Source organism: Herpailurus yagouaroundi, unplaced genomic scaffold (assembly GCF_014898765.1).
Source record: "Herpailurus yagouaroundi ecotype Mexico unplaced genomic scaffold, PumYag 214, whole genome shotgun sequence".
Taxonomy (NCBI): Eukaryota; Metazoa; Chordata; class Mammalia; order Carnivora; family Felidae; genus Herpailurus; species Herpailurus yagouaroundi.
The window spans coordinates 564,875-587,137 of NW_024412445.1; the positions used below are offsets into that span (position 1 = coordinate 564,875).

Below are 22,263 nucleotides of genomic sequence, written 5' to 3' on the forward strand. Positions count from 1 at the left end.
TAGACCTATTATTTACTCGTCTCCCCACCTTACTAGACACGCCTGCTTTCAGAGCAAAGCACCAGCTCTGCAACACCCCCCAGACCCTCCCGCCCAAACTGGAGAATGGAGAGGGTTGAGGCTTGAGGAGGTGAGGGGGGCTGGGGCGACCGCCCAGAAACCTAAGCACCGCCCACGCCCCCGAAGCAGCTGCACACCCCGTCTTTATGGTGGTGGAAAGAACTTGTGAGCCACTGCCAGCCAGCCAGAGCGGCCCCGGGTGGGAGGACGTGGGGCAGGGGACGGGGCCCAGGCTGGGGGGGTGGCGCTGGAGGGACCTCAGGATAAAACGGGAAGCAAACAGGCCAGGCCCACACAGACGGAGCTGCGCCGGGTGGACATGGATGGAGATGCAGGTCCCCTGGGAAGGCAGGGAACCAGCCACAGGAGTCCCGAAAGAAGGACCCGGTCTCTTACTGACTCGGCACTCACCCAGAGCTCATCACAGCAGTCCCCTAAGAGATCCCACAGGCAGGTCTTCCCCGTTCTCCACAGAAGCGGCTGAGCTCAGGGACCTGGCTTTGCCGATCACCTTCAACCACACTCCCGTCTTCCTTCCGAAGTGGGCTTGCTGCAGTCCCCGGCACTGATGCTCCTGCCCTCCTGGGAAACTGGAGAGGGGGCTTCCCGTGTTGTGAAACTGGCAAGAGGCTTCTTAGCTTTCAAATAGATGGACGCAAAAAGAGCTCGAGGAAGAAGGTTCAAGTTTTCTTGCCTTCACAGGGTCCCTGCCTGCCACTACTCCGGCCCAGCAGGCCACACTGGCTCCAGGGCCCTCCTGAACAAGTGTTTGCCGGGGTCTCTTGAGATTCTGCGTTTCCAACCACCACCCCCCTCCCGTGAGGCCTGGGCTGCTGCGGGGATGCCAGGCTTCGCATCTAGGGTCTGCAGGGTGTTGGGGGAGACAGGGCAGTATTTCTCTGTGAACCCCTGGAGAAGGAGGAGGAAGGGGCCGGAGCTGAAGGAAGTTCCCCCAGAGTGGACACAGTCCCCGTGAGGACAAGAGGCTGGAAGCCTCCTTCATGGGCTCCAGCTGAGTGGGCTGTGGGTGAGGTGTGGGGAGGGGACCGCCAGGACCAGGGAGTCCAGGACATCTGCAGATGGGGCCCTGCTCCGGGAGGGTGGGTTAGGAAAGAACTGGGGCAGGTGGCTGCCGACCCTGAGTCCCTGGGGTGTGCATGTCCCATGTCCGTGTCCGGCGAGATGGACTGCCTGGCAGAGGCAGGCAGGACTCACAGGCCCGGCCCACCCCCGATGCACCTGCTTTGCTCCACCAGACTCGGAACACCTTAGTGTGGGCTCTGCTCTCTGCAAACAAAACCCTCTCTCCTTTCTGCCACAACACGCAGATTCAGCTCTGCCCAAATGAAATGGGCTTCGTTTGGGCTCGGTTCACAGAGAGCTCTGGCGTGACCCCTGTGTGCTGGGTCAGAACCCCAGCTCCTGAGAGACCACAGGCACATCACACAGCTGGCTCAGCAGTGTCCAGTGGAAAGGGGATGTTAGCCAAAGATGGTGCCATACACGTCATTTAAAATCTCCTCGTTGGGGCGTCTGGGTGGCTCAGTCGGTTAAGCGTCCGACTTCAGCTCAGGTCACGATCTCACAGTTTGTGGGTTTGAGCCCCGCGTCGGGCTCTGCGCTGACAGCTCAGAGCCTGGAGCCTGCTTCAGGTTCTGTCTTTCTCTCTCTCTGCCCCTCCCCCACTTGTGCTCTGCCTCTCTCAAAAATAAACAAACAAATAAAACATTTAAAAATTTTATAAAATCTCCTTGTAGCCACATTAAGGAAGTAAAAAGCAAAAGGTGAGATTGATTTTAGTAACATTTGTCTCCAACCCAATATATCAAAAATGTTATCATTTCAATACGTAATCTATGTGCAAATCATTAATGAGATATTTTATGTTCTTTCTTGTACTCACTCTTCAGAACATGATCACATCTCAAGTCACACCGTGTTTTAAGTGCCCAACAGGCACAGGTGGCCGGGGCTACCATTTCGGGCAGTACCGTGTCTTTCGTGCGCCAAGTCTGTTCTCTGTCTCCGCTTCTGTGCCTTCTGCATCTCACACACACACACTCTGCTGTCAGGTTACCCCAAGCTAGTTCGTGCAGGCCGTTTTGGTGCAGAAAGGACGAGCCTTACTGGACAATGACACCGGGAGTGGGAGCAGAACCGCGGCTCACACACAGAGATAAAACAAGCCTTGGTCAAAGGTTTTCTGTGCCCGTTCTTCCACGAGGAAGCCACCAGCACGTGACAGCCGGTTCAGAGGAAGAGCCAAGGAGCGGATGCTCGTACACCTGACCCTTGAACAGCGCAGGGCTGAGGGTGTGCCCCGCAGCCAGAAATCTGTGTATGACTTGTGACCCCCCCCCAAAACTTAACCACTGACAGCCTACTGTTGACTGGAAGCCTGGCTGATAACGTGAATAGTCATGTAACACGTCTTTTGTGTGTCGCATGTATTATATGCTGTGTTCTTGCAGTCAAGTAAGCCTGAGAACGTAAAATGTTCAGAAAATCATAAACAAGTGGGTATGTGGGGCGGTCCTGTATTTGTCAGGGAAACTCCACGTGTAGGTGGACCTACACAGTTCGAACCCGTGTTGTCCAGGGTTGAGGGTGCAGTTCACAGATGCTGGCAGGAACTTGCTATTTTATTTTATTTTATTTTTTATTAAATTTTTGGAAAAAAATGTTTATCTATGTATTTTAGGAGGGGAGGGTGGGACAGAGAGAGGAGAATCCCAAGCAGGCTCCACACAGACAGCACAGAGCCTGACCTGGGGCTCAAAACCATGAAACCATGAGATCAGGACCTGAACCGCTATCAAGGGTCAGATGCTTAACCAACTGACCCACCCAGGCGCTCCCAGAACTTGCTGTTTTAATAGGTGCAAGGATGGCTTCTTCCGCAGAGGAGGAGGGGAGTCCTTTGTTCTTCCCCTGGGTCACGTGTTTCTCTGTGTCTAGGGATGGGAACCCTTGGCCTTGCTGTAGGTCATCTACACCTTACAGAAGACAACAAGGTCACAGGGGCCCTGCTGACCAGCACCTTTTTGAAGGCACTGATGTTTTTGGTCCCTTGCGTCTTTTACAACTTTTCTCTGCAGAAGCTTGACTTCTGAAATTACCCCTTATCTTTTGAAATCAGTCTGCTGAACAAGCAGGACTCATGCGAGAATTATAACACCTGCTGGGCTGTGTCTCCCGCCATCCCTGCAGGCCTGCTCTCCTCATGAAGACGGCAGTTCCACGACTCCTGCCATCACTAATCAGCCATAGAAAGTGCTCTGCGGACTTTAAATCTCAGGTCTCAATGTCGTAATTGCAAGTGCAAGTCCCAAATAAAAATAAAAACTGAACACTTCTCCAGGGGAAAATGGCTCTTTCCTCCTGCTTGCTGCCTGCAGGGAGGGAGTGTGATCAGCTCCTCCCTCTTCCAGCACCCCAGCTGAGGGCTGCAGCCAGGCTTGCTGGAGGGGGCGGTTCAGTGCAAGCCCTTGCTTGGCCCTTCCTGTCCCCCTGCTGCCCTCCAGTTCCCAGATGGAGACATGACCCCCGTGCCCCCAGCCCGTTTTCTGCACATGAGGTGGGGACCAGACACTAACAATCCCTTCCAGAGAAAAACTCTCCCTCTCTCCAGCCGCCTGACCCTTCCCCGCCCATCCCCTCCCCCCGCCCTGCCCTGCCAGGAGACATGAAGCCCGTTCTGGCCCCTGCTTCCTGTTATGGAACTTCTGCATTTCCAAAGTGAAGTAAGTCTATTTCCAGATGGGTTCTCAGTGCCTTCCACACAGAGCCCAGCACACCCAGTACACATGCACACACACACACACACACACACACACACACATCCAGTACACTCACGCACACATGTGCACACACATACCCAGAGCACATGCATGCACGCACATGCACACACACACCCAGCATACACGCAGCACACACAGAGCACACGCATACACAGGGAGGCCCACCTGAGCCAGCACACAGAGACAGGGTCTGCCCCACCAGCGGGACCCTCCCAGAACATGGCTGAGCGGCCTCAGGATGCTGAGTGCAGGGCCCACCGTGTGGCTGGTTCGGGACTGGGAGGCTGTGCCAAGCCCACAGGTTCCTCTCCTAGAGGTGTGGCCTATGTGTCCCCATCTGTGAACCGGGCAGATGATGGCTCATAGTCACAGAACTGCATGGGGCACCTGGAGGTGAGCTGGCAAAGTGCCTGCCTCATCTCACAGACCCCTCCTGCCTGCCCCCACCCCATCTGTCACAGAGAGGCCACCACAGCAGGTCTGATTGAAAACAGCATTTATTGTGGTGACCCTGGGGGCTGCTCCGCTCACTCCTCTTTCTCATCCCCATGGGTGATGATGTAGCACAGAGACTTGTAGTCGACGTCCCCTGCCAGGTCCATGGGCGTCAGGGCGAACATCTGCTCCACCTGGGGCGGCGGGGACTGGTGAGAGGCAGTCCATCCAGCAAAGCCTGGTGGGGGCCGACCCTTCACCCCCCTCCCCACTCCCAGGGCTGTACTTTGACCCTACGTCTCTTCGGCTGGGAGCCCCAAACTCTGAGTTAATGTTTTCTGTTACCTGACCATGGGCAGACTAGGGACACAGGGGTGGAGGGTGGGGGCCCGAGGGGGCCATGGGGATGCCTCCCCTCCCTTCCCCGTGCTGCTTGACACTGCACGGACAGAGGCTCTTCCAGATGCCAGTGCCGCTCTCTCGTGCCCGGGCCTTTGCACGCACAGCTTCTCCGGCCCAGGACACTCCCATCTAACTCCATGCCTGTCACCCTTGGTAGAGACAGTCCCTCCTGCACGGAGCCCTGCTCTAGGCCCAAGAGGGTGGGGGGTCCGCAAGGCCTCCCCCATGCCCTGCGGGGCGAGGACCCTGTGAAGGGGTTGGCAAGGGAGGGGTGTCCGAGGAACCAGGAATCCTCACCTCAGCTGGAGAGAACTTGTCTGCCTGGGTCAGGAGAAGCTGTTTGAACCTGGTGGGGGAGAGCCGACGGGTGGCCTGATGAGGGGGACGAGGCTCCTATGGCCCAGGTGGCCACCCCCAAGGCAGAGAGAGCCCCACAGTACAGGCGGGGGGTCACCCTCACCTGGGCCTCACCCCCTGTCATCCCATTGCTCATACTTACTCATCCTTGTTCACCACGCCCTTGCCACTGGGGTCAAACATGCGGAAGGCGTTCAGGATGGCTTCCTCGGGGTCTGTCCCTGGGAGCCGGAGGGAATAGGTGAGCACCCACACCCCCAGCCTCCCTGGCCCCACCAAGGAGGAACCCGGGGGGGGGGGGCGTCATGTCCCAGAAGAGGTAGGAGCATCCTCCCTGATACACAGCATCCCTTGGGGCTCAGGGATGCTGGGCGGGCCTTGAGGGCAGGCCTGGCCGGGAGACTAGGATCTGGGACTTGGGAGTGGAGGCTGAAGGCACATTTCCCAATTCCAAGTCGGGAGCTGGGGTGAGCAGTGCCCATGGGTCTGGGGTGCAGAGGAGGACTCCATATCCTCTGGGTGTGCAAGGGCCGGCGGCGGGGTGGTCCAGCTGAGGTCTGGGCAGTGTTCAGGCAGACTCCAGGCCTGGCTCACCATTGAGCTTCTCCCCGAAGAGCGTGAGGAAGACCGTGAAGTTGATGGGACCCTTCCCTTCCTGCAGCATGGCATCCAGTTCCTCTTCCGGGACGCTCATCTTCCCTGGGGGGGGGTGATAGCCACAGGGGTGGAGAGGGCCGGGGAGGGAGGTGCCCTGGAAGGAAGCTGGGCCCAGTGGGGATGGGGCAGGGGAGGAGACAGAGGGGAGGAGAGGCAAGAGCAGTGGAGAGTGAGGGGCCTGTCCTTTCTCAGTGGGCGGTGGAATCCCGCTGACCCAGCAGCCCTGGTGAGAGCAGGCCCAGGGTGGGGAGAAGGGGGAGGTGCTCACCGAGCTGGGAGTAGGTCTCCCGAAGGTCTGACTTGCAGATAATGCCATCACGGTTCTGGTCAATGCAGCTGAAGGCCTGCGAGGTGGGGGGCAGAGTGTCTAGGCGGGAACAGCCCCCACCCAGGGAGGGCCGGAGGCGGGAGGGTCCTGGATGGCGGGCATAGTAAGGACAGGGGCCAGGACAGGTTCCAGGCCACTGGGGGTACACCACTTACCTCCTTGAATTCCTGGATCTGGGCTTGCTCGAACATGGAAAAGACGTTGGAAGAGCCTCGCTGGGCCTGCTTGGCAGCTGCGGCCTTGCCCCGGGTCCCCGCCTTCCTGCTGGCCTGCAACACGTGTGTGGGGAGAGGCCCCCATTTCCAGGTGCACCCCCAGAGCTCCCAGGAGAGCCCAGGCCAGGGCCCTCTTCCTGTCCCCAGACACCACCTCTCCAGGCCCAATGTGGGCTCCATGACACCACCACCCCCAAACCCCTCCTGCAGCCCAAGGACAGCACCTGGTAGTCTGCTGGCCTCTGGCGACCCTACCTGACACTCACCATCCTCTCTCTGTGGCCGCCTGGTTGCTGCAAGGGGCCCACAGCCCCTTTTATGCCTCAGCCTTATCACCTGGAGCACCAAATAAGGACAGGAGGAGAGGACAGGCCCAAATTTGGTAGCCCTGCCTGGGCTGGGGGAGGACAGAGCCCCAGGCAGATTCCAGCCACGTTCCTGGTGACCTTCAGGCCCCCTGATGTGTAACATCCGGGCATGTACCCATCAGCAGCAACGTGTCCCAAGGGCAGAGCTCACAGGCTCCTGGCTGTCACCACTCTGGATGCTGAATGAGGTGTCCCCGCTGAAGGAGAAGTCTCCCCTGTTACCCTACTGCAGGTCCAGCCCAGAACCTGCCCAGGCCAGGAGGACAGGAGCGCTGGCCTGGGGCCTCTATTGGCTTGGGAAGAACAGTGTGTGGCTCTGAGGATGGTCTCTGGCCTGAGCCCAGGGACTCCCAGAGGTCTGGGTGAGGATGGCTGGTCCTGGCCTCTGGCTCGCTGACAAAGGGGCAGAAGGCAGCCCTGAGCTGGCTGTGGCCCCAAACAGCACCTGCATGTGATGCTCTTGGAGCATGGTGCCCTACCCGGACCCCAAGTACCCCCTTGGCCCCCCATGACAGCGGTCACGAGCCCTTCATGTGAGGCTCCACTGTGGAGCCGGAGGCCCGTCACCCTCTTCTCTGCCAGAGTCGCAGCCTCACCGGCTGCTTCTGGGCCCAGGGTAGAGAGGGGCTGGGGTCTGGGGCCTGTCTAGAACACAAGTTGGGGGCGCACTGGCTGCCCGCCGCCTCTACCCCAGAACCTGGCTCTGCCCCTGGGGCGAGGGATGCAAAGAGAGCAGCTGCTGTGGCAAGGATCCGCGTCAGTCCGCCAGACCCAACGCCCCTTTCGTGTAACAGTAACTATTTTATAATTCCTCCCTGACTATAATGAAATTCATAAAATATATAACCTACCTGCAAAGAAAACTTAAAAAATCAACAGGATGCCCTGAACTGCACTGTGAAGAACAATTAGGAGGTAGTTTACACCGACACGGGTCCAACATGCGACTGCGGGGAGAGGAGCAAGTGGTAGTGATGACAAAGTGACTGGGTGACGCTCCTGCAAATTCTCGTGCGTGACTCCAATTCAAGAGAACTGAAAGGGCCTGGGGCGTCTGGGGGGCTCAGTCGGTTATGCATCCAACTCTTGACTTTGGCTCAGGTCATGATCCCACATTTCCTCAGATCCAGCCCCGCTTCAGGCTCTGTGCTGACAGTGTGGAGCCTGCTTGGGATTCTCTTTCTCCCTCTCTCTCTCTCTCTCTCCCCCCCACTCACGTGGGTGTGCAAGTGCTCTCTCTCTCTCACACAATAAATAAACTTTTAAAAAAGCTTAAAAAAATAAGAGAACTCAAAGGCTCTGACCAGTCCCACACGAGACATCTGGGAACACAAGAGAACATCTGGACGGGGATGTGACAGCTCCCAACCACAGCGGCAGGCTGAGTTCAGAGTGAAATAATAGTCTTTCCAGATTTGCTGGTAGCTCCTGTCACTGAAAAGCGAGCATATGTTCTAATCCTGTAAGTGCATTTGTAGGTAACCAGGCTAAGGTGAGAGTCGGCAGTGTCAGGCCCTGGGCTCAGCTAACTCAAAACAGGCCTCACCCAGGAGCACTGCAGGCACCTCAGCAACCCCTTCCCCCCTCACCCCATCCCTGTCACAACCCAAGTGGATCCAAGGGGACCCCTGCAGAGACCGACCGGAAGCAGGAGCAGCCCGGCCCACTTCCCAGAGCAGTGCCCTGGCCCCTAACTCCTCGCAGCCCCTCCCTGGGGCTCTCAGACACCGAAGAGCTGCTGAGTGAGCAGATACAGTGGGTCCACACCCATGTCCCCACAGGCAGCCAGCCGGGGCAATGCAGCACCTACCCCCACCACCCGCCAATGCCACCTCATTTCTAACCCTTAGGTCTGTGTGTCACTGCACACTCCCCATCAAGGCCGGTGGTGGGGGGGGTGTGAATTCCAAGACATACCTAGGCTTGCAAGTGTCTGTGTGCATGTGATCAGGTCTCCCTACTGTCCCACAGCCAGTATGCACAGACATCAGAAAATACTGGTCAAGGCCATGTCTAAATTTTTACAACTTTTATTTAAAAAACCACACAGTCCCAGGTTGGGCATGAGAGGTTGGTGTGGCACATGGAGGTCTGGTGGAAAGAGGGAGGCCTGGGGTCCCTGGGTGCTGAGTGCTGCCCGAGGTTTCTCTCCAGGCCAGCCCCATGGGAGCTGAAGACTCCATCACAGAGGTGCTCCCAGGCGTGCCGGTGGGAGGGAGTGTGGGGGGCTCCTCTTCCTCCTGGGTCCCTCTGGGCAGGGGCTGTAGGGGCTCTGTGTCTTGCACCCCATGTGAGGGTGCATCCCAAAACCACAAACCACTGGTGGATGGCAGTAGGACAGCACAAAAGCCACCATCTACAGGCCTCAGGGACAAGCTGCCTCCACTGTGGAACCGGTCCTGGAGCCCATCCTCTCCCACTTCCCAACCCCCACCAGACAGGAAAACAGCCAGGCCCGGGTGGCTGGCAGCCTGGGACCCCTGTGGAACCCGGGTCTAGGTCCATCCAGGTCAGCAGGGCTGCATTCCCAGTGGGCTGAGTCCCCATGCCACCGCAGGGTCCAGAGCAGGGCCCACGGGAGGCTGACATGGCCAAAGGCGCCAAGAGGCAGGCAGTACAGAAATGCAGCAAAGTCCTGAGTGAGCAGCTCCCCTCTGTGTGGGTCCTTGATTCCAGCAGGATAGGTGGGGGGTTTGGGGGGGGGGGTGGTCTTTATTCCTGCTCATCTCAGCTCCCAACCCAGTCAGGGGTTTGGGCTGTCCCACCAACTGCCTCTGAGGCAAGAGGCCTGCCCTGGGCGCTGCAATTCCCCGTCCCCTCCTCCCCGCGGGCCTTTCCGCATCTTCCAGGGTCACCACGGGGATGGAAGGCGAGGCGTCCAGGTCCTTACAACGAAGAGACCTCCTCACTGGGCCAGGCTGGGGGCTCCTGTGGGGAGCGAGTCCCCGGGAGCCCAGGTCCAGCGAGCCCTGCCTCCTCCTTGCCTCGTGGCCTCTGTCGTCACTGGCCCAGCATGCAGGCCTTCTTACAGGCCACCGCGGACACCAGGGCGGCGCCTCGGCCGCTGCCTTCTTCCGACTCGATGAAGGTGATCTCGCAGCTGGGCGTCAGCCTGCGCACGATGGCGTGGAACCTCTCCTTGAAGCTGAGCAGGGGAAGCAGGGCTGGCGCTCCCTGTCTTTGCCCTCCCGAAACGCCGCCCCCCCCCCCACCCCGCCTCTTCATAGCAGCTCAGCTTCAGGGTGCACGCAGCACGCGGAGGGGGTAAGCCTAGGGGACCCTCCCTCCTCCTCGTCTGGCAGACGAGGAGATAACCCTTGGGTCCCGGGATAGCTCGTTTCCGCTTGCGTCGCGCCCTCAGGACGCGCACCCAGGAGGGCCGCGGGGGCCCGACGGGAAGGGCAGACGTGCGCGCGCTCACCTGGGGTGCAGTTTGTACACAGAGCCGTCCACGCCCACGGTGATGCGCATCACGTCCTCGCTGCGGCTCTCGCGCATGCGGTTGATGACGCCCGCCAGCCCCGCGGCGCACATGTGCGCGGCGCGTGTGGACACGCTCTCGCAGGCGCGGCGCACGATGTCGCAGTCGGTGGCTGAGGGCCTCAGCCCCAGAGTGCTCAGGATGTTGTAGATCTGCTTGCGGTCGCCCGAGTCGCTGCGGGGCAGGGGCGGCCGGAGGGGAGGGCGTCGCAGGAGGGTCGCTCCGCCCCGGGCCGGCCCGACCCCGACCCCGGCGGGGCGGCGGCGGCCTCTACCCCTCCCTGCCCACCTCACCCAGGTAAAGCGCTTGGGGCTCGGGCTCCGGAGAGGGGCGGGTCCGATTCCATCAGGGACCAGCAGTAAGCTGGTCACTGCGCCTCTCTCTAAGCCCAGGGTCTCCGCTCTAACCTTGGCTACACAGGCGCGCCTCGAGGCTGTTGCGTGGATCAAGTGAGACGACGTCCACGGCGGTGCAGAGCCACAGAGGGGGCGCGTGGGTCGCATCAGCTGCCCAGGAGTGGGCTCCACTGCGCTCCCGCCCCTAGACCTCGCCCCCTGCGCCCCGCCCCGAGCCCCCTGCGCTCCTTGCGCCCCGCCCCTGGAATCCTGCCCCGAGCCCCCTGAGCCCCGCCCCCTGGAGCCCCGAGCCCCCTGCGCCCCGCTCCCTGGATGCCGCCCCGAGCCCTTCGCGCCCCGCGCACCTCTCCACCTGCGACACGAAGCGCGTCTCGAAGGCGCCGCGCGTGCGCAGCTGCTCCGAGGCCTCCCCGCGGAAGAGCAGGTTCTCGTCCACGAGCTTCAGCAGCACGAGCCGCACCAGCTCGCCCATGTACTTGCCGCCGATGAGCTTCTCGTATCTGCACGGAGGGCGGCCGGGTCATCTCCCGCAGCCGGGGGCGGGGGGGTGGGGGAGAGGGTGCGGGTGTTTAGCTGCCCCAGGGAGGTCCCCACGCGCAGCCACGAGGAGGGCCAGGTGGGGCACTTGACACTGCTTGCAAGCCCGGGTTCCTACCTGTTCCCTCATTTATCAACCTGGGTTTGGGGCCTCTGCACCCTGCCCCTCGGTCCAGCCCCTCTGAGGCCCAGGCATCGTCCCACCCCCACCGCCGTGTGATGGGTGCTGCGCTCACCGCCCAGTACCGGTGCGGTTACAGAAACTCGGGCGCGGAGGGACTGGTGACCCGCCTGGGGCCTCGGCCACCGCTCGCGGCCCTGGGCCCTGCGCCCTGGTGTGCACAGAGCTGGCGCGTACGTGCTCCACATTTGTGAGCCCGCGTATTTTCATCGGTAAGTACACTGGGTACGACTGACAGAGCGGAGGTCATGAGGGCCAGAGACGAAGTTCAAGAATTAGGAGAGCAACGACTCAGGCTCTGTGCGGCCGGTTTAGAGCTGTCCAGGCTACACCGCAGCCTTCTGCGAAACCCTACTGTACATCCTGTGAACGTGAACAGAGGTCTACTCTGGGCTGAACCCGTTGCTTGGGGGTCTCAGAGCCGCCCTATGCCTGTGGTCACCTGCCGGCCGGGGGAGAGCCCGGCTCATCCGCTCACAGCCGCTCTTTCGGCGGACTAACCCTTCACATCTCTACTGTTCCGGGTTCACAGGGTGCGTGTGAGCCGAAGGAGAGAGGAGCCAGCTGGCGAAGGGATGGTCGGTTTGATTCCCCCCACCGCCCCCGAGTTGTTTAAAAACAAGCCCGTCATCTGCCTGCAGGGGCAGGACGAGGGGGAGGGGTAGTCCTTACAGCTGCTGCCCGGGGTTCAGGGAGTTCTCGTCCACCACGCGGTCGTACTCCAGCAGGAACTCGTCCAGCTCTCCGGAGTCCCCGAAGGCGCCCCACTCGGTGTTGACGCACATGCGGCCCTCGTCCCCTTCCACCAGCTCCACGTTGTGCATCTCCTCCATGTAGCAGGCATTGCAGCCTGTTCCTGTGGGGGGCGCGGGGTCAGCCCCCCCCCCCTCCGGAACCCGCCTCTCCACCCCCACCCTGCAGGAAGCCCCCTGTGGCCGGGTCTTCCGGGAGCCCTCCACACCCGCCGCTGCATTGCACGCCTTAATGGAAAGGCGGCTCTCCCAGGCACTAGAAGACCTGGGTTTGCTGTGTGACATGGCACAAATGAGGCCACTTCTCTGGGCTTGTTCCCCTTCCTCAGGAAGGGATGGTGACACCTTCTCCTCCTATTACCCGGGGACTTGGGAGGACTCCATGAAATGTGTCCAAGCACTCTGCCACCTAGAGGTGTGTGGGGTTATGGTTTTATTCTGTTTGTGCACCAGCCTTGCTTTTCGGTATTTTCCCTGCATGTGCTTGAGCTTCTCTGGGCCCTGTTTTCAGGGGCACTCAGAGGTGAGTAAGGCACAGCCTGGGCCCCAGGGAGCAGCACGTGGGTTACTGCACATGGCGCTGGTTCTGGGATTTGTAATTTGCAGAGTCCCTTGCAGAGTGAAAAGGTGGTGTCCTTTGGTGATAAATTATCAAGTTGCAAAATGGTTTCTGAGGGTGACTGTATGGGCAGCACGCCCCTAAAGCCATCAGGGACATCATCTCAAATGCTAGTTGGTGGAGCTGCCCAGGAGGAATGGGGGCCCAGTGATGCAGGCCCTTCCAGTTTTTTTGTAGGAAAAAACCCAGAAACCCAGACTTTGATGTGCATTATCCCGATTTTTGGACTCTGGTAATTATCATAAACATATTTGTTTTGGTTTGGTTTTTAGAGAGAGAGTATATGAGCAGGGGAGGGGCAGAGGGGGAGAGAGAGAAAGAGAAAGAGAATATGTCCCAAGCAGGCCCCATGCTTAGCTCAGAGCCTGACGCCTCTGGGATCAGAGTTGAGGTTCAAGCAACTGAGCCCCCCAGGCACCCCACAAACATGCGTTTAAGCCCTGAGCAGAGCGTTTGCAGGGTGGTTGTGAGCACAGGCCCCCTCTGCCGTCTGTGCTGGGCAGCAGCTGCAGGGCTCAGGCACCAAGCCGGGTGTCCTGGGGAACTGTGCCCCCACTCAGCTGCCCTGGGCAGCTCCGAAGGGGAGAGCCAGGACAGCGGGTTCCTGCAGCCTCTGTTCCGTTGGTGAACTCAGAGGCAGCTTGCCATCTGAAAGTCAAGAACGGAAGCAGAAGATGTGAGAAACAAAAAGAGGGACGAAGCGGTCAGGCTGAAGGTGAGGATGTGTGTATGGCTGGAAGTGGGTTCCTGGGGGCACAGACAAGCTGCAGGTCTGGCTCTGAAGGGCCCAGTGAAGCAAACAACTTTGCCACTGACTTTCTGGGGACCCAGAGCCTGGAGGCTGCAGGACACTCGAGTAGCCTGTGTGCCCAGTAGATAAGTAATCAAATGGGATTGATCCTCAGCAAACACTCCTGAGGCCTCGGGAACTTCTGGAAAGTCCTGAGGCCGGTGTGGAAGGCCCACTGGGCCAGAGCTGCCTCCACTCCCAGCACCGGCCTTCACTTCGGGGTGGGACAGGCCGGCTGCTCTGGGCCACAGGAAGACCGTCCAGGAAGGGATAACATCACTTGTGCTAACCCTCGTCCACTTGGACAAATGTGTCCAGTTTGGTCGATTTGCCAGACAAGGTGGTGTGATTAAACCCTGATGAGCCCAACAGATGTATAGCTGCTGTGCCGTGCAGTGCTGTGCATCAGCAGTGAGCACTGGCTGCACCCAGGACACCCCTGCATCTCCCCGAGACCACCCCAGACCCTGTCACCTCTGGGGTTTCTGCCTGGCACAGGGGCCCTGCTCTGACCATCACTGACTGCTCAGTCCTCAGGCCTAGAGACCAAGGCCAGCAGGGGTGCACAGCCTTGCTCTGTCTCTCGTGGAGGCCAAGGCCCCCAGACAGGGCAGGGCAGGGCATGGATCCTTACCCACAATCATGCCAACCTCACACCGGCGGTCTTCATAGTAGCAGGAGATCATCGTGGCCACAGTGTCATTCACCATCGCCACCACATCCATTTCAAAGTCCTGCCAGGAGGCACAGAGGCAGCAGTGATGGGGCTGGTGTCCAGCCAGGTGAAGGATGCCCAGAAGGCCCTCCCTGGCATCCTGGCCTGAGGGGAGGGGGGTCCCAGGTCAGTCACGGGGAGCCACCTCACCCCTCTCCGTTTGATGGCATCACGTAGGAGCCCCACGATGTTGTTCCCTTCTGCTCCTGAGGCCTTGAAGCCCTTGGTCCAATTGAGGAGGATGCCCTGAGGGAAGAGGTGAGGTCTTGTGGCTCCTGATGGACACTGGGGGCAGGGTGAGGGTCTCCCCGCTGCACAGTGCAGGAAACAGGCTCCAAGCGGACCCATAAGTTTGGGAAGCATTCTCTATGAGTATTTCCTATTTCTGCAAGGCTGGGTTCCAGCCACTGTGACAGTGTTTATACTGTCAAGCCCAGAGGCATCCTCCCAGAGTAGGGATGAGGTCCTGAGGAGAGCAGCCCCATATGGAGCTGGGGTTCATGTCCCCCAGGACTCCCCCTCAGGCATGAGAAGGTACCATCTGGCCCTTGGTGTGCTGTGGGGAGGGGGCTTGGGAGACCAGCATGGGATGCCGTTCCTGCCGGAAGTACCGAGCTGGCTTGTCTCTGAGAGGCCATATGTGTGTGCAACATGTTTACACTTTATGTGTGCAACTTACATGTGTACACATGTAGTTGGTGTGTGTGCACCTGTTCAGGGCACACAGTTGATGGGTGTACGTATGTATGATGTACACATGTGTGTATGCACGTGTATAACCAACGTGTGTTGGTGTGTATGTGTAACTGACCTGCGTGTATATGTGTGTGTATGGTTGACACGTGCATGTGTACATAGCGTCTATAATGCACGTGTGTGTATACTTCACGTTTGTGCACGTAGGGGAAGCCTCAGCCCATCGTGGTGCTACACAGCTGTGCTGGTGTCTGGTAGTCTGTGTTTGAGCCCCAGCACCGCCTCCTGAGCCTGTCTCCTGATCTCTGATGGGTGACGGTGCTGCCGGCCTGTAGGGCGCTGGGGAACTAAGGCAGACAGCATCAGCCGTGTAACCGGTTCCCAAAGTCTCCCGAAAGGTAAGTGATGGAGCCACAGGTTGGACCAAGGCTCTTCCCCAAAGGGGGGCTGCACGTGAAGGCACGGCGGGGTTCATGGGGGCCCTCCGCCCCTGGCCCTGCACCTGCCCCACCTTGTCGATGTCCTCGTGCCTCACGGGGAAGGAGAAGGTGAAGCCCAAGGGCAGCTTCTTGTGCTTCATCTGGTGCTTGTCCAGGAAGTCGGAGATGCACTCAGAGATGTAGTCAAAGAGCTGGAGGACACACAGCAAGCTGGCCGTCAGCCATGGGAGAGCTGGCTGCGGGACCCCTGCTGCGGGACTCCTGCCCAAGGCTGTGCACTGTCAGCCTGTCCCTCCCGGCGGACCCAGTGACATCCAGCCGCAGACTCTGGACAGAGGCACAGCCCTGGCCGTAATGCTGATTTCTGTCTCCACCACCCGCTGGCCTCCAGCCTGCCCGTGTGGGCCCGTCTGCAGCACTGGGTATTGCCCCCTGCTGGCAGCTGGGGCTGCAGGAGGCATCCGCACCATCCCTGCTGCCTTGTTTCACGTCCAGTCCCACAGCATGCAGGGGTGTGGTGAGGCCCAGGCTGCCACGGGACTCCTGCCTTGAAACCCTCTGCCTCTGCCCACCTCCCCCAAGGCCTCATTGTACTTCTGCACCCTCTCCTGAGTCTCCCCACCATGGGCAGACGTGATGACTGCAATCACCCCACTTGATGTCCATGCTGGTGGAAGGTGATGGGGTGACACATAGGGAGACGGCAGAATGGGCTGTGTGCCCATTGGAGGGGCGTGTTCCCGCAGCTGCTGTCACATGTCTGGCCTTTCTGGAAAACTGGGCAGGAATGTGACCTGCTGGGGCCATGCCTGGTGGCCACTCAGCCCCCTCCCTGGGCCCTCTGAGGCCAAGTAGCTCTCCTGCCAATAGGTGACCCTGCCCCTGGTGGACAGGTAGGCCGTCCTGCCAGGACGAGGGAGTGCTGAGATCCCAGGCAGACTTGATCCCAGCCCCTGGCCCCCAGCTCCCCAGGCCCCTGACCCCCAGTCCCCTGGTCCCCATCCCCAGTCCTCTGGCCTCCCAGCCCCAGCGCCTTGGCCCAGCCCCACGGGCCCCTGGCCCCTGATGCCCAGCCCCCACCCTGGCCCCCCAACCCCCAGCCCCCCAGCCCCTGCCCCTCACTGCTCACCATCTCAGCAGTACCCGTCATGGCGTCCTCGGGGATGGAATACATTTGGTGCTTGGTCTTCACGCTCCACTGCCCCTCTTCGCCCTCCCCCACTTTCACCAGCATCACCCTGAAGTTGGTGCCGCCCAGGTCCAGGGAGAGGAAGTCCCCAACTTCTGCAGCCACAGGGAGAAGCACATCAGCCTCTGGGTGCCAGCCAGCAGGACCCCAAGACCAGGGAGGGAAGGAGAGGAGGGCAGGGTGGGGCTCAGAGGAGCTGGACAAGGGGCTGCTGGCGCCAGGCATCTGGGGATCCCTAGAGTCAAAGGTGAGCTAGGGAAGTCAGTGGGAGTCCCCTGCCTCAGACAAAGTCACGCCAAGCCCAGGGCCCAAGTGAAGGCCTAGTGAAGGGCCCAGACTCAGGATTGGGCTTGGGGTTTCCCCCACTGACCACAGAGAACCGGTTTCTCGAGATGACAAAAACAGTTTTCCTGAGGTGGGGGCAGGGGGCAGTTATCCTTAAGATGCAGGGTTGGGCCAGTGGAGCCGTCCTGAGCCTCTGGGGACAGTCCGAGCTGTCAGCACGGACTCTGGCTGCCTCTGCTCCCTGGGACCGGGGACAGCTGCCTCCAGGTGAGGAGCTACCAGCTCCCCAGTGGGTCCCGCCCCTGCCTGTCCCGGGCCTCGGTACCAGAGCCTTCCGGGGTGGAGCGCACATAGGTGGGCAGCATCTTCACGCTGGCCTCCTCGTGGGTCTCCAGCCGCAGGCCTCGCGCCATCTCCTTCTGCATCCGCCACATCACCTTCTTCAAGTCGGCCTCCTGTAGCTGGAAGTCGGCCAGGATCTGCTCTGCCTGCGGGGGTGGGGGTGAGAGCAGCTGGGAGGGTGAGGGCAGCTGGGGGCGTGAGGGCAGCTGGAGGGGGTGAGGGCAGCTGGAGGGGTGAGGGCAGCTGGGGGGAGAGAGCAGCTAGTGGGGAGAGGCAGTTGGGGGGGTGAGAGCAGCTGGGGGGGTGAGGACAGCTGGAGGGGTGAGGGCAGCTGGGGGGAGAGAGCAGCTGTGGGGGGAGGGGTAGCTGGGGGGAGAGAGCAGCTGGGGGGAGTGAGGGCAGCTGGGTGGGTGAGGGCAGCTGGGGGTGCAGGGGTCCCACACGCACCAAGGGCCTCCCTCGTCCTCCGGCCCTGGGTCCCAGATGAAAACAGCAGAGTTCCGAGAGCAGTCCCTCAACACGTGTGGCCTGAGGGATGCCGAAGGGTGGGGTGCAGACAGGGCAGCCCCCCTCGGTACTGCAGATGCCTGCCGTGGGGGGAGGAAAGTGCCGCCCAGGACAGTGAGTGGGACATGGCTGCAAGAGCCTGTTGGGAGCCTGTCTGACGGCCAGCGGGCAGCTGGCATTACCGCCAGAAAGCTCTGGTCGTCCTGCCTCTACGAATCCATGCCCAGGGACTGAGGGGAGCAGTGTGCACGGAGGCACAGGTGTAGCACATTCGAGGAAGGCAGTGCCTCCCCAGGCCCCAGGGACAGCCTGTGACGGGGCTAAGCCAAGCACAGCTATCCTGCGCCCTTTTGCTGGGGATCTGGTTGAGCGTCAAGCAGGTGGCCCAGTTCCAGCCAATGACAGGGAGAGAAGCCTGGCTTTAGCAGGACCGTCCCTTCCTGGAAGGTCAGTGCCCCTCCATTCTGTGAATGCAGGTTTATAAGGGTGTGATGACCGGCACCAGAGCAGCTGCCCTGTAGTAAGGCCGAGGCGAGGCTGAGGGAAGAGCTGTTGGCAGACCACCCACGGTGGGAAGAGAGGCAGGGCGGCCCCGCCTGAGGGGGTCGCGGATCTTGGCTGGCTCTGCACCCACCCACCTCCAGGCAGTGATGGGGGAGCGAACACTGATCACCGAAAGCCGCAGTTAAGGCAGGGCTTTCATTCCCTGCACCCGACAGCATTTCTGATGGACACAGACCTTTGCTTAGGGACCATGTCTCCTTTCGAGTGACATTCCCTTAGGACCCTTTGAGTCTCCATACTTAAGAGTTTGAGCCCAGGGAATGTCACAAAGGGATGGGGCTGAATAAATTTTGTGACTAGACACAGAACCACACACCAGTGTTTGCAGGGCCATTTGCGGCTCCAGGCTGTCCCTGCCTGAGGCCGTCCCTCCAGGGCAAAGCGCTAGCCGCCCTCACCGCCCTCACCGCTCTCACCGTTTGGGAAGCGATCCAGGCGCGTTCGCAGAGGCCTGGGGCTGCAGTCTCGCAAACATAAAGTGCCAGGAAGGAGTAGAAACATTAACATTTGCAGAATTCTGCCAACACGCCGTGCCTGGAGCTGAGTGCACCACATAAGCTGCCTCCCATCCCATCACAGCACCACAGCGTCACAGCATCAGTGTCACAGCGTCACAGAGCACGGGGAGCAGCCACCAGCAGCTGCTCATCTTCCAGATGGAGCGAAGGCTCTAAGAACCTCAAGTGCAGGTGTGTCAGCCAGCTCGCTTCCTGGCCAGCGCCCGAGGCCGCACATGCAAGAGCTGCTGTCTGAGGCCCTCAAGAGGCTGTTGGGCGGCTTCCCGACACAGAATTGTCCCAGGGACCGACTGTAAGACATCGCAGACTCCGCGAAACAGAGGCAGACCCTGCGCAGGTCCAGCCTCAGGCCCTGCTGGGCCGCGTCCCGGCCCATTTGCTGTGACACCCCCCACACACACACTCGGCATGGCTGGAGCCCAGTACAGGAGGGGCTTTTCACCCTCTGTGTCCAGGCCCACCTGGCTCCCTGCCACTGACATCGGGTGAAACCCCAGCTTGGCCGGCCGGCTTCTAGGTCCTATAGAAACACCCTTCTGTGGAACCCCGGAGATCACAGGAAGTCACACACCTGGTCAAAAAGCAACCTGGACTTACTAATGTTTCATTCCACCCAGCAACTTCTGTCCAAGATCCTGTTCTGCAACAGCATGGTGCTTGGCCGGCTGGGACTCTAGAAGACCCCATGTCACCCAGACCTTCCTGTCCCTGCCGTCCCTTCCCAGACACCACACAGCAAGGAGGGGACAGTGCACAGCAGGGAGGGGAGGGGACAGTGCACAGTAGAGGGGACAGTGCACAGCAGGGAGGGGAGGGGACAGTGCACAGTAGGGGGGACACTGCACAGCAGAGAGGGGAAGGGACACCACACAGCAGGAAGGGGACAGCCCACAGCAGAGAGTGGACAGCTCATAGTAGGGAGTGGACACTGCACAGCAGGGAGGGGAGGGGACACTGCACAGCAGGGAGGGGACAGCACACAGTAGAGGGGGATACTGCACAGCAGGGAGAGGACAGAACACAGCAGGGGAAGGAGGGGACAGTGCAAGGTAAGGAAGCCCCTTGTCTGAGGGGGAGTGAACCCGTGAGGTGATGTTTGTTCACTAGAACCTGATTCCATTCTGTAAATAAAGTTGCATCAATGTGGATTTCATTTGTCCAGTGCAATATTCTTAAAAACTTAAATTTGCTGCCAACGTTTAAATACAGGCACTTTCCCAGGCAAATCTGGATTTCTGATGGCATTTCTGTAACTGTAGGTCTTGGGGCGGCCACTGCTTGGGCAGGGTGTGTGGTGTGGAGGCCCATGTCTGGCAATGTGGGGCATGCAGGGAACACGGGGTCACCTGCCCTCGCAGCATGCCCTGCCCAAGCTGGGCACTGCAGGGTCCAGCACTGTCCACACCGCAGGACCGTGGGGACCCATTCATTCCCCTGCCCACCCTGCTGTGTTCATTCCCTGTTCCTGGGGGTACAGGCTGGGGAGGGATGCTGGGAGGGTCTTTGGCAGTGGTCTAATACTCTGGCTGGCCGCAAGCTGACACTGGCCTCCAGCTGACCTTGCCTCTCACTGTAGGAGGTGCACACCCCTCAGACGCATCAGGGCCCACAGATGCCACATGTTGTCAGCACCCAACCCTGACAGGAGGGGCTCTGACCTGCGCAGCCCCCTCCACCCTCAAGGCTGAGTGTCTGGGGGACATGGGTGGGGCTCAAGTCATGGGGTGGGAGTCTGCCTCACAGACCCCTTGGGAACATCCCAGACCAGGCCCTGCTCAGAGCTTCTGCAGTTCTCCCTTATCCTGCAAAATCACCCCAGGACCCAGGTACCGTAGGGGTCCCTGTTCTTATAAATGAGGAAACTTTCCCCAGCCCACGGCGCCAGCCAGGGACCCACCTCCCCACCCCACTGGGCTGCTTCCTGCCCGATTTCAGGGCCCAGACCCCACTACAAAAGTCTCCTATGGGTGTCATGCTGCTGTCAGTCACACTGGCTTAAAAAACTTGCCTGGGAAAGTCATGGTGCTGCCTGAGAAGCTCCAGGAAGCTGCCTGCCCCTCCAGACCCAGCCTTGGGAGAACAAAGCTCACACAGAGCCTGTCCCCCTTTTCCCCACAACTACCACCCACCCCCTGCTTGCGAGGAGGCCACAGGACACATCACTAGGGCTCAGGTCTATACCCAAACATGGAGGAGCGGGGGGGGTCTCTTGCTGATTGTCTTTCCAGGCAGTGTTTCTGGCGCCCTGGCCTGGGCTCTGCAGGAAGACAGACTGCCCAGTGCTCTCCGACTCGGGGGCATGTCTAACTGGTTCTTCTGATCCTCATGGTAGGCCTGGGACTGGCACTGGGGATCTTTTTCCTCAGGAATATGTGGGCAACTGGCCCAGGGTTGCCCACTGTGTGTACAGCCACCGAGGTCCCACGAACACAGGGGACAGGCTGCAGCTGGACACGTGGCAGGGCCCCCACTGCCCTCCAGAGCGCTGGGACGGGCTCAGGGACCTCAGTCCCTGACTCTCAGGGGCCTACAGCAGTCTCAGCCTGCTGGCACAGGAGCAAGTACCCTAGAGACCCCTCCTGGCAAGTCTGCACCATGGGTGTCAGGATAGGCAGTGACAGGGCCAGTGACAGGCACAGCTGCCTCTTGGCCCAGATGCCTCCTTCCAGGGGCACAGCACCACCCAACGTCTGCTCTGCTGAACCCATTGCCCTGTGTGCCCCCAAGGAACCACCCTCGTGGCTCTGGGATGACCCTCACCAGATTCAAGGGCATCTGGGTCTGGCTCCTCCTGGCATCCATTGCCATCTCTCCGAGGGGCCAAGAGGTAGGATTTTGGGGAGGTGGGGACACTCCTACCTGCTGAGGGGCACGGAGGGCAGCAGCCCTGGAGATTGAGGTCCACCTGGGCAGGTGTTGGCCACCTTGCCAAAGAGCTGCCCTCGGCAGACTGCCCGGGGCTTCTGCACCTACTGAGCCCAGCAGGCAGCTGCTGAAATATTCTGCCCACTGCCACCAGGTCGGTCAGGGCAGAGGGCAAAGGGGGCCTGCCTGGGGTCAGGGCTGACAACAGGCGCGGGGACAAGGCCGTGGGGCGGTGTCCACGACCTCTGCACAATGGTGTGGGGATTAACTGCCCAGTAATTCTGGGGAGGGGACAGGACTAGTCCATGTGGCCTCCAGTCCTCGGATGTGCCAGGGCTGGTGGTCAGCACGCTGGGGGGCAGGAAACCGCAGTGGAGAGCCCCCCACACATGGAGGGGCAGGGAAGAGCCTGGTCCGCACAGGCCAGAGAGGGGGACAGGGGATCCCTGGCGGACTTTCATCTGAAGAGGGGTCCGACCTGCGTTTCCTACGCTCCGGGGGTGGGGGTGGGGTGGGGGTAGGGCTGTGCTGCGCCCGGGTAGGCGGGAGAGAAGGTGGGGACCAGACCCTCGCCTGGCCTAGGCAGACCCCCCAGGGAGCTGGATGCTCAAGGCTCCCCTCCCCTCCTCTGGGGGTGGTGTGCGGGCGTGTCCCTTCGGCCAATCAGCCGCAGGATTGGTCCGTGGGCGTGCGCAAGACCTCATTCGGGCCAATGAGAGCGGAGCCCAGGGGACGGGGTCGGGGCGGGAGAAGAAGTGGGGTGAGCTGTGGAGGAGCCGGGTGGTAGGTGGCAGGTAGAGGGCG

General features: G+C 60.5%; 2 protein-coding genes across 3 annotated transcripts; both read right to left on the reverse strand.

Moving 5' to 3' along the window:
* Positions 1-4,339: 4,339 nt before the first annotated feature.
* On the reverse strand, positions 4,340-6,547 carry MYL7 (myosin light chain 7). 2 transcript variants are annotated; one of them, XM_040454953.1, is made up of 7 exons: positions 6,521-6,547; positions 6,195-6,308; positions 5,980-6,055; positions 5,649-5,753; positions 5,197-5,275; positions 4,995-5,043; positions 4,340-4,489 (listed from the first exon to the last, which is right to left on the reverse strand). In XM_040454953.1, exons 1-7 carry the CDS (start codon positions 6,521-6,523, stop codon positions 4,388-4,390), a joined length of 528 nt encoding a protein of 175 aa, XP_040310887.1. In that variant the 5' UTR covers positions 6,524-6,547; the 3' UTR covers positions 4,340-4,387. The 2 variants fall into 2 exon arrangements, with proteins under 2 accessions (XP_040310887.1, XP_040310888.1); XM_040454954.1 differs by having other exon boundaries at positions 6,510-6,527.
* Positions 6,548-9,271: 2,724 nt separating this feature from the next.
* GCK (glucokinase) lies at positions 9,272-17,145 on the reverse strand. The gene is made up of 9 exons (XM_040454952.1): positions 16,989-17,145; positions 16,319-16,473; positions 15,261-15,380; positions 14,204-14,299; positions 13,973-14,072; positions 11,850-12,033; positions 10,804-10,959; positions 10,044-10,277; positions 9,272-9,767 (listed from the first exon to the last, which is right to left on the reverse strand). Exons 1-9 carry the CDS (start codon positions 17,095-17,097, stop codon positions 9,623-9,625), a joined length of 1,299 nt encoding a protein of 432 aa, XP_040310886.1. The 5' UTR covers positions 17,098-17,145; the 3' UTR covers positions 9,272-9,622.
* Positions 17,146-22,263: the final 5,118 nt, after the last annotated feature.

What these genes read in the sequence shown, in the direction of transcription:
- MYL7 (XM_040454953.1), bottom strand. An exon ending in CTTCGGGGAGAAGCTCAATG is followed by an intron (nt 5,276 to 5,648) that starts GTGAGCCAGGCC and finishes TCCGGCTCCCAG; the next exon opens with GGACAGACCCCGAGGAAGCC. An exon ending in ACAAGTTCTCTCCAGCTGAG is followed by an intron (nt 4,490 to 4,994) that starts GTGAGGATTCCT and finishes CCGCCGCCCCAG; the next exon opens with GTGGAGCAGATGTTCGCCCT.
- GCK (XM_040454952.1), bottom strand. Translation starts at nt 17,097, where the DNA reads ATGTGGCGGATGCAGAAGGAGATGGCGCGAGGCCTGCGGCTGGAGACC. An exon ending in TTCGTGTCGCAGGTGGAGAG is followed by an intron (nt 10,278 to 10,803) that starts GTGCGCGGGGCG and finishes CCTGCCCCGCAG; the next exon opens with CGACTCGGGCGACCGCAAGC. An exon ending in GTGTACAAACTGCACCCCAG is followed by an intron (nt 9,768 to 10,043) that starts GTGAGCGCGCGC and finishes TCCCCTGCTCAG; the next exon opens with CTTCAAGGAGAGGTTCCACG.